This window comes from Pecten maximus, chromosome 7, assembly GCF_902652985.1.
Source record: "Pecten maximus chromosome 7, xPecMax1.1, whole genome shotgun sequence".
Classification (NCBI taxonomy): domain Eukaryota; kingdom Metazoa; phylum Mollusca; class Bivalvia; order Pectinida; family Pectinidae; genus Pecten; species Pecten maximus.
Window position 1 is genome coordinate 8,320,602 of NC_047021.1, and position 11,186 is coordinate 8,331,787.

General features: G+C 42.1%; 1 protein-coding gene across 1 annotated transcript; it reads left to right on the top strand.

Annotated features, from left to right (window-relative positions):
* Window positions 1–8,342, top strand: LOC117331525. Its single transcript, XM_033890268.1, has 5 exons — window positions 1–244; window positions 1,349–1,479; window positions 1,986–2,127; window positions 7,103–7,326; window positions 8,040–8,342. The coding sequence occupies exons 2-4, from the start codon at window positions 1,380–1,382 to the stop codon at window positions 7,290–7,292; spliced, it is 432 nt and encodes a 143-aa protein (XP_033746159.1). The 5' UTR covers window positions 1–244; window positions 1,349–1,379; the 3' UTR covers window positions 7,293–7,326; window positions 8,040–8,342.
* Window positions 8,343–11,186: the final 2,844 nt, after the last annotated feature.

An 11,186-nucleotide genomic window follows, 5' to 3' on the forward strand; every position in this document is an offset into this window, starting at 1 on the left:
GTTTAGTCCGTTTTCCGAGATGAGGAAATCAGGAGCATTGAAGACCGGAGGAAATATATGGAATTCCAAGAGGTCTGTACTTGGAATGTTACAAGGACCCCGTCGGAACACACATCGAAATTCCGGTAGTGATGATCATTGTCTGATGGCAATGATGTGTCCTTCCACGGAAATACAGTTTCCGACAGGAACTCTTGGCACTGGTTTCCATATCGGAGTGGAACATTTTGGAATCGGTATGCAAGTAAGTGAATCGGAGACTTGTCAAAAAATATCTGCTCTCTATGAAAGTCGATTTGCTACTGAAAACAAATGAGTTTGTAACCGTATAATACAAATAGGTTTATTACTTTATATAAAATAGGTTTGTTACCTTTTGTACAAATAAGTTCTTTAATTTATATGCAAGTTTGTTTCCTTATATACAAAAAGAGGTTTGTTACTTTATATACTAATAAGTTTGTTACCGTTTATATAAATAGGTTTAACAAATAAGTATTCTACCATATGTACTAATAAGTTTGTTACTTTATATACAAATAGGTTTGTTACTTTATATGCAAAAATGTTTGTTACTTTATATAGAAATGGGTTTGTTACTTTATATATAAATAAACATGTTCCTTTACATACTAATAAGTTTGTTACCTTATATACAAATAAGTTTGCTACCTTATTTACAAAAAGGTCTGTTACATTAAATACAAAAAGGTTTGTTACTTTATATGCAAAAATGTTTGCTACTTTATATACAAATAAGTTTGTTATTTATATACAAAAAGGTTTGTTACTTCATATATAAATACGTTTGTATATCGGTGTTATTCTATGTTGGTGTAATGTTTTTTTTTATGTTTAATGTTTTTCATTGACAAAGTAAAATATGCTCTTCAAAAAGTTTGCTATTTACACCAATAAATGTACTACGTATTTAATTTAAGGTCCAATGTTTTCTTAATCAGGAAACGAAGAGGGCACTTGATCAGAGATTAAAGACCAAATGTATACATTACGTTTGTACATCATTATCAATCTCTTATTGATTGTCTGATTCTTTACATAGAAATAAATATCAATTAAGATACAATAGAGACAATATATCCCAACTTAGATGTCATTATTGATGTGAGTTTTATCATAGGTAACCAAACGTAGTTAACAAATTCAACAACATAACGCAAGGCTCCGAACGCCAGAACTACTAATCTCTGTATTTTGTAAAATTTGTATAAACATATCGATCGTGATGATATTTCTTATTTACATCTTCCTGCACGGTAACAACTCTACCTACTTTAAAGAGTAATATTTTACACACAGTCAACATGAGTTGAATTTCATTTTGAAGCTATACTGCGCAGTATCTTGAATGTTTCGACATGCTATCGTCATCCTTCCCTTGTGGTGAAATGTCCACTTTAATGGCCGATGTGTTCCGAGTATTACAGGACAGTGTCTGCCATCAACCATGGACACCAGGTAAGTTAATCTAATTGTTTTTCTTTCAGTTCTATCAACTATCTCGGCGGTTACATACACAGTGAAAATTATTATATAAAGTTAATTTGTTTCCATTGTGGTCCAGAATTTTGATAAGTGAGTCACACAAATTGAGCAAAGTATAATATACGCGAAAAATAATCATTGTTGCTTCAAACTTTTGGAAAAACAGAAAATAAGGACCATATATTTTATTTTGTACTTTAATGAATCGCATCAGCAAGATCACGTGGTCAGTACCAAGACAGCTTTCTTTGTTTTGTACATGAAAGATTTACACGACAAGTTCACTGTAAACAAGAAAATAAACACTGAGTATTCTCCAAAATTTTGTCGACAAAAAACAAATTTGACAGTTCAGAGATGGCACCGTTATGTTCCTCTGCATAATGGCATGCTTTTATATGTTCGATGGAATGGCAAAAAACTATACGCGTTTCATGTACAATTGTACCACTGTTTAAAGGTTTTTGTTTTGTTTTTAGAAATCCTTTCGTTGCTGCAATGTGCGAACAATCGAGAACTTCAAGTGACAATATTCGGTGAATTCCAGAGATTGAGTGGCATTTCCTCGGCATATCACGAGATGGGCATCCCCATAGCACAGCAAATGTCGACCTTGTGTCGGTAGGTATCCAGGATTTGGTCGTTATCACGAGATGGGGATCCCCATAGCACAGCAAATGTCGACCTTGTGTCGGTAGGTATCCAGGATTTGGTCGTTATCACGAGATGGGCATCCCCATAGCACAGCAAATGTCGACCTTGTGTCGGTAGGTATCCAGGATTTGGTCGTTATCACGAGATGGGCATTCCCATAGCACAGCAAATGTCGACCTTGTGTCGGTAGGTATCCAGGATTTGGTCGTTATCACGAGATGGGCATCCCCATAGCACAGCAAATGTCGACCTTGTGTCGGTAGGTATCCAGGATTTGGTCGTTATCACGAGATGGGCATCCCCATAGCACAGCAAATGTCGACCTTGTGTCGGTAGGTATCCAGGATTTGGTCGTTATCACGAGATGGGCATCCCCATAGCACAGCAAATGTCGACCTTGTGTCGGTAGGTATCCAGGATTTGGTCGTTATCACGAGATGGGCATCCCCATAGCACAGCAAATGTCGACCTTGTGTCGGTAGGTATCCAGGATTTGGTCGTTATCACGAGATGGGCATCCCCATAGCACAGCAAATGTCGACCTTGTGTCGGTAGGTATCCAGGATTTGGTCGTTATCACGAGATGGGCATCCCCATAGCACAGCAAATGTCGACCTTGTGTCGGTAGGTATCCAGGATTTGGTCGTTATCACGAGATGGGCATCCCCATAGCACAGCAAATGTCGACCTTGTGTCGGTAGGTATCCAGGATTTGGTCGTTATCACGAGATGGGGATCCCCATAGCACAGCAAATGTCGACCTTGTGTCGGTAGGTATCCAGGATTTGGTCGTTATCACGAGATGGGCATCCCCATAGCACAGCAAATGTCGACCTTGTGTCGGTAGGTATCCAGGATTTGGTCGTTATCACGAGATGGGCATCCCCATAGCACAGCAAATGTCGACCTTGTGTCGGTAGGTATCCAGGATTTGGTCGTTATCACGAGATGGGCATCCCCATAGCACAGCAAATGTCGACCTTGTGTCGGTAGGTATCCAGGATTTGGTCGTTATCACGAGATGGGCATCCCCATAGCACAGCAAATGTCGACCTTGTGTCGGTAGGTATCCAGGATTTGGTCGTTATCACGAGATGGGCATCCCCATAGCACAGCAAATGTCGACCTTGTGTCGGTAGGTATCCAGGATTTGGTCGTTATCACGAGATGGGCATCCCCATAGCACAGCAAATGTCGACCTTGTGTCGGTAGGTATCCAGGATTTGGTCGTTATCACGAGATGGGCATCCCCATAGCACAGCAAATGTCGACCTTGTGTCGGTAGGTATCCAGGATTTGGTCGTTATCACGAGATGGGCATCCCCATAGCACAGCAAATGTCGACCTTGTGTCGGTAGGTATCCAGGATTTGGTCGTTATCACGAGATGGGCATCCCCATAGCACAGCAAATGTCGACCTTGTGTCGGTAGGTATCCAGGATTTGGTCGTTATCACGAGATGGGGATCCCCATAGCACAGCAAATGTCGACCTTGTGTCGGTAGGTATCCAGGATTTGGTCGTTATCACGAGATGGGCATCCCCATAGCACAGCAAATGTCGACCGTGTGTCGGTAGGTATCCAGGATTTGGTCGTTATCACGAGATGGGCATCCCCATAGCACAGCAAATGTCGACCTTGTGTCGGTAGGTATCCAGGATTTGGTCGTTATCACGAGATGGGCATCCCCATAGCACAGCAAATGTCGACCTTGTGTCGGTAGGTATCCAGGATTTGGTCGTTATCACGAGATGGGCATCCCCATAGCACAGCAAATGTCGACCTTGTGTCGGTAGGTATCCAGGATTTGGTCGTTATCACGAGATGGGCATCCCCATAGCACAGCAAATGTCGACCTTGTGTCGGTAGGTATCCAGGATTTGGTCGTTATCACGAGATGGGCATCCCCATAGCACAGCAAATGTCGACCTTGTGTCGGTAGGTATCCAGGATTTGGTCGTTATCACGAGATGGGCATCCCCATAGCACAGCAAATGTCGACCTTGTGTCGGTAGGTATCCAGGATTTGGTCGTTATCACGAGATGGGCATTCCCATAGCACAGCAAATGTCGACCTTGTGTCGGTAGGTATCCAGGATTTGGTCGTTATCACGAGATGGGCATCCCCATAGCACAGCAAATGTCGACCTTGTGTCGGTAGGTATCCAGGATTTGGTCGTTATCACGAGATGGGCATCCCCATAGCACAGCAAATGTCGACCTTGTGTCGGTAGGTATCCAGGATTTGGTCGTTATCACGAGATGGGCATCCCCATAGCACAGCAAATGTCGACCTTGTGTCGGTAGGTATCCAGGATTTGGTCGTTATCACGAGATGGGCATCCCCATAGCACAGCAAATGTCGACCTTGTGTCGGTAGGTATCCAGGATTTGGTCGTTATCACGAGATGGGCATCCCCATAGCACAGCAAATGTCGACCTTGTGTCGGTAGGTATCCAGGATTTGGTCGTTATCACGAGATGGGCATCCCCATAGCACAGCAAATGTCGACCTTGTGTCGGTAGGTATCCAGGATTTGGTCGTTATCACGAGATGGGCATCCCCATAGCACAGCAAATGTCGACCTTGTGTCGGTAGGTATCCAGGATTTGGTCGTTATCACGAGATGGGCATCCCCATAGCACAGCAAATGTCGACCTTGTGTCGGTAGGTATCCAGGATTTGGTCGTTATCACGAGATGGGCATCCCCATAGCACAGCAAATGTCGACCTTGTGTCGGCAGGTATCCAGGATTTGGTCGTTATCACGAGATGGGCATTCCCATAGCACAGCAAATGTCGACCTTGTGTCGGTAGGTATCCAGGATTTGGTCGTTATCACGAGATGGGCATCCCCTAGCACAGCAAATGTCGACCTTGTGTCGGTAGGTATCCAGGATTTGGTCGTTATCACGAGATGGGCATCCCCATAGCACAGCAAATGTCGACCTTGTGTCGGTAGGTATCCAGGATTTGGTCGTTATCACGAGATGGGCATCCCCATAGCACAGCAAATGTCGACCTTGTGTCGGTAGGTATCCAGGATTTGGTCGTTATCACGAGATGGGCATCCCCATAGCACAGCAAATGTCGACCTTGTGTCGGTAGGTATCCAGGATTTGGTCGTTATCACGAGATGGGCATCCCCATAGCACAGCAAATGTCGACCTTGTGTCGGTAGGTATCCAGGATTTGGTCGTTATCACGAGATGGGCATCCCCATAGCACAGCAAATGTCGACCTTGTGTCGGTAGGTATCCAGGATTTGGTCGTTATCACGAGATGGGCATCCCCATAGCACAGCAAATGTCGACCTTGTGTCGGTAGGTATCCAGGATTTGGTCGTTATCACGAGATGGGGATCCCCATAGCACAGAAAATGTCGACCTTGTGTCGGTAGGTATCCAGGATTTGGTCGTTATCACGAGATGGGCATCCCCATAGCACAGCAAATGTCGACCTTGTGTCGGTAGGTATCCAGGATTTGGTCGTTATCACGAGATGGGCATCCCCATAGCACAGCAAATGTCGACCTTGTGTCGGTAGGTATCCAGGATTTGGTCGTTATCACGAGATGGGCATCCCCATAGCACAGCAAATGTCGACCTTGTGTCGGTAGGTATCCAGGATTTGGTCGTTATCACGAGATGGGCATCCCCATAGCACAGCAAATGTCGACCTTGTGTCGGTAGGTATCCAGGATTTGGTCGTTATCACGAGATGGGCATCCCCATAGCACAGCAAATGTCGACCTTGTGTCGGTAGGTATCCAGGATTTGGTCGTTATCACGAGATGGGCATCCCCATAGCACAGCAAATGTCGACCTTGTGTCGGTAGGTATCCAGGATTTGGTCGTTATCACGAGATGGGCATCCCCATAGCACAGCAAATGTCGACCTTGTGTCGGTAGGTATCCAGGATTTGGTCGTTATCACGAGATGGGCATCCCCATAGCACAGCAAATGTCGACCTTGTGTCGGTAGGTATCCAGGATTTGGTCGTTATCACGAGATGGGCATCCCCATAGCACAGCAAATGTCGACCTTGTGTCGGTAGGTATCCAGGATTTGGTCGTTATCACGAGATGGGGATCCCCATAGCACAGAAAATGTCGACCTTGTGTCGGTAGGTATCCAGGATTTGGTCGTTATCACGAGATGGGCATCCCCATAGCACAGCAAATGTCGACCTTGTGTCGGTAGGTATCCAGGATTTGGTCGTTAGCACGAGATGGGCATCCCCATAGCACAGCAAATGTCGACCTTGTGTCGGTAGGTATCCAGGATTTGGTCGTTATCACGAGATGGGCATCCCCATAGCACAGCAAATGTCGACCTTGTGTCGGTAGGTATCCAGGATTTGGTCGTTATCACGAGATGGGCATCCCCATAGCACAGCAAATGTCGACCTTGTGTCGGTAGGTATCCAGGATTTGGTCGTTATCACGAGATGGGCATCCCCATAGCACAGCAAATGTCGACCTTGTGTCGGTAGGTATCCAGGATTTGGTCGTTATCACGAGATGGGCATCCCCATAGCACAGCAAATGTCGACCTTGTGTCGGTAGGTATCCAGGATTTGGTCGTTATCACGAGATGGGCATCCCCATAGCACAGCAAATGTCGACCTTGTGTCGGTAGGTATCCAGGATTTGGTCGTTATCACGAGATGGGCATCCCCATAGCACAGCAAATGTCGACCTTGTGTCGGTAGGTATCCAGGATTTGGTCGTTAGCATGACCTTTATCGGCAAGAGAGACCTCTTAGTCTTATCAAGTCACTGTCTGTTATATAGTTAATGAATGGAGAATTTCACATAAGTTTCCATCAGCTATAGAAATTAAAATGTTGATCAAGTATCACTAAATTTGACGTTTGCTTTTAATATGTACTCAAACAAATGTGCATTATTAACTTGGTTTGACCTGTTTACACTTCAGGTGGCAGTTCTCGTCCTTTAACGGAGTGATGCAGTACACTAGGTCTATCTGTAAAGGGAATGTCTACAAAACTATTTGTGATATCCGAGCAAGACTTGACCCTTACATGGACGCCATGTTGTCTTTAAGAAGCCCAGACATGGAATGTCCGAAGGAAACATTCAGATGTTCAGCCCGGAGAGGTCTATAGACCTTTTTAGATCACGGAGATAGTGGTCCACCAGGTATGTATTGATTATCAACTTATATTAACTAAGGATTTCAGTGGGGAAAAGGATATCATAGTGTACAAGTTGAAAAGTAATATTAATAACAAGAAGAAAGCAATCATGAGAAGTTATCTAATATGTATATCAAAAACTACCCCTCGTAGTGTTTTATATCAATATTCAATAAAGTCCACTTCTAGAGTGGCAGCGTCATCAATTACAAATACGACTACAACCGTGGTTTAGATGTACTGAGCATGGTAGTAAAAAGGCCATACTGCCAATAAAGCATTGTTCTTAAGGATGTTGTGAGTTTACGATATAATTTACCGGTAATCTGAAATACTAGTACTTTTTCTGTATACATGTCGGTCGGTAAGTTTGACATCGCTCATATAGCTCCTCAGTATCGGTAATGTGAAGTAGAACCGTTATTGTTGGCAAGCTGGCGTTGGCCAAGTGTGACTTCAGCTTTATTTCCGTTTTGGTGTAGGAGTTTATGATGTCTTTTTTCTATATCTGTGTTTCTGTTCTGTGGTTATCATTGATGCTAAACGACACTTGTCCCGCGGCAGTGGTTTCATTATAAGTTCATTTTGACTCAGTTTGTCATGTATGTACATTTCATGCTTATGAAGAAACGATTTGATAAGCATGCGTTTTTATTTGTGTGGAGGTCAAGAAATTACATTGTGAAACTAAAGAAACATCAAATGTGTATATTTCAGGTAACATTTCACTAAGGATATCCCTCTATGGTGTCAGATGAGTTTGTTTAGTGGTGTCCCGATGTATATTAGACTGAAACGTCGATGATGATACCAGTTATAAGGAGCTGACAGCAGGAGAATATTGCCAGAACATTGGAAACGTAGTCTTATTGGGACCTGTTATAAATACTGTCAATACAGTTCACTGTAAACCTTCCTAGTGAGTCTGGGTAGTGATGAAACACATGCCGTGGATATATAATGCTGTTCAGTACGACGAGTACTACCCGGGACGGGTTCTTACACTGATTTTCGCCGAGACTTCTAAAATTCGTTTCATACAATTTCATATGAAATGAAAACTCGTTTTAAGATTCTATACGTATTACATAACATGTGCCAAACCATTTATCAAAATAACAACTGAATGCCAACGAAATTTATTTTGTTTATTGTCTTACTTCCTAGACACAGCAAATAACAAGGGTCACATGTGGCGGTCATCCTCATATAGAGGAAAGCGAAACAAACACACACAGAGCAAATAAAGAACGCCTGATGGATACAACAGAGCGTAGATCAATTGTAGTCTCTCCAATGTGTCCTTATTAGAGTACAACTATCAAAAACCACACAAGAACAGCTCTGAGCCGCCTGTATCTACTGGTATTGTTTTTTTGGTTTTTTTTGCTCTTGACAGTAAACAGGACACAGGTACGAGATACACAATTCACAGTACAGTAAACACGATACAAGGTACGAGATACACGATTCACTGTTCAGTAAACACGATACAAGGTACGAGATACACGATTCACGGTACAGTAAACACGATACAAGGTACGAGATACACGATTCACGGTACAGTAAACACGATACAAGGTACGAGGTACAGATACAGTAAACACGATACAAGGTACGAGATACACGATTCACTGTTCAGTAAACACGATACAAGGTACGAGATACACAATTCACAGTACAGTAAACACGATACAAGGTACGAGGTACAGATACAGTTAACACGATACAAGGTACGAGATACACGATTCACTGTTCAGTAAACACGATACAAGGTACGAGATACACGATTCACTGTTCAGTAAACACGATACAAGGTACGAGATACACAATTCACAGTACAGTAAACACGATACAAGGTACGAGGTACAGATACAGTTAACACGATACAAGGTACGAGATACACGATTCACTGTTCAGTAAACACGATACAAGGTACGAGATACACAATTCACAGTACAGTAAACACGATACAAGGTACGAGATACACGATTCACTGTTCAGTAAACACGATACAAGGTACGAGATACACGATTCACTGTTCAGTAAACACGATACAAGGTACGAGATACACGATTCACGGTACAGTAAACACGATACAAGGTACGAGATACACAATTCACAGTACAGTAAACACGATACAAGGTACGAGGTACAGATACAGTTAACACGATACAAGGTACGAGATACACGATTCACTGTTCAGTAAACACGATACAAGGTACGAGATACACAATTCACAGTACAGTAAACACGATACAAGGTACGAGATACACGATTCACTGTTCAGTAAACACGATACAAGGTACGAGATACACGATTCACTGTTCAGTAAACACGATACAAGGTACGAGATACACGATTCACGGTACAGTAAACACGATACAAGGTACGAGATACACGATTCACGGTACAGTAAACACGATACAAGGTACGAGATACACGATTCACGGTACAGTAAACACGATACAAGGTACGAGATACACGATTAACGGTACAGTAAACACGATACAAGGTACGAGATACACGATTAACAGTACAGTAAACACGATACAAGGTACGAGATACACGATTAACAGTACAGTAAACACGATACAAGGTACGAGATACAGGTACAGTTTACACGATACAAGGTACGAGATACACGATTCACGGAGGTCAAATGTTAAAACGGTTTATTTTCATCGTATGTGAAAGAAAACGTTATTTTAAAGATTGGTTAAAGAAGGGAAGCGAAGAGAAAACGAAGAGAAATCGTAGGTAAAACGTACAAAAGCGTTCGTCAGAACGAGAACATGTCTGCGATCATTTTCTTGTTGGAAATCCCGTGTTTTGATCTTGATCAAATCTAGTTATTATTATTATTCTTAACACTTTTTTTGTGACCAAACTCTAGCAAAAACGAAGACAGATAGAACGTTCATATCTTAGTACATGATAGACAATATCAAGCTGACGATCCTGGTACAATTTTATGTTCATACGTTCAACGGTCAAGGTCACAGATCTATAAATAGAACATTTTTGGACGTTTTTTGAACGATCATAACTTCGTAACGGATCGTTCTTTTGCGTTCAGGTTAAGTGTGCCAGATAGATCAGGGACAGAGCTAACTTTTCTCCATGCCATCTTATCAGAGAATATGTCAAGGTCATGACCTCGCTATGGGATAAAGAAGAACTTTTTTCACCTCAAACGAAAGCGTTTGATGCACTGAAACGGAATATGTAATTTTTTTGATAATCGGATAACAAATGATGGAGATATAGCACTTTGAAAATTTCGAAGTTTTTCCCGCCAAAATTCAAAAATCGAGCAAAAATACCTAATTTTTTTTCAGCTCCTTCATTTAAACAAATACAGACTTGATATTTGGCACAACCATAGAACGTAAGAATGGCTACAAAAGAAGTTATTTTTCAATGACCTTGAACTTCATTCAAGGTCAAATAACCAAAAAAATTAATTAAACAAAAATTCTTTTGAATAAGGTTCTTTGTCCTTTCGTTTTTTTCCTTAAACAATTAATCCTTCTTGTAGTTCATTGGCGGGGCTCACTTTTCTCTGCGATGTGTTATCAGAAAATATGTCAAGGTCAAGGTCTAAGCGCGAGGTCAAATCAAGGTCAAAAATTCAAAATTCAAAATGAGTTTATTTTTTGATTGCATTGCAAGTGCATGATTAATAAAGACGAACGGTGCAAGTTTTATGGTCGTGCGATAGAAAATGACGTAGAAATGACACTTTGAAAAATGTTTGTTTTCCCGCCAAAATTCAAATTTGTCCCCAAAATGCACTTAATTCCTCTCTTCTCCTATATCTTTACACATACAGATTTTATATTTGGCACAGTGATAGCTTGT

Bases quoted from the DNA above. Each gene is read 5' to 3' on its own strand.
- LOC117331525 (XM_033890268.1), top strand. From the start codon at position 1,380: ATGCTATCGTCATCCTTCCCTTGTGGTGAAATGTCCACTTTAATGGCC. The intron at 1,480-1,985 runs GTAAGTTAATCT...TTTTGTTTTTAG, and splicing joins CCATCAACCATGGACACCAG to AAATCCTTTCGTTGCTGCAA. The intron at 2,128-7,102 runs GTAGGTATCCAG...TTTACACTTCAG, and splicing joins CAAATGTCGACCTTGTGTCG to GTGGCAGTTCTCGTCCTTTA.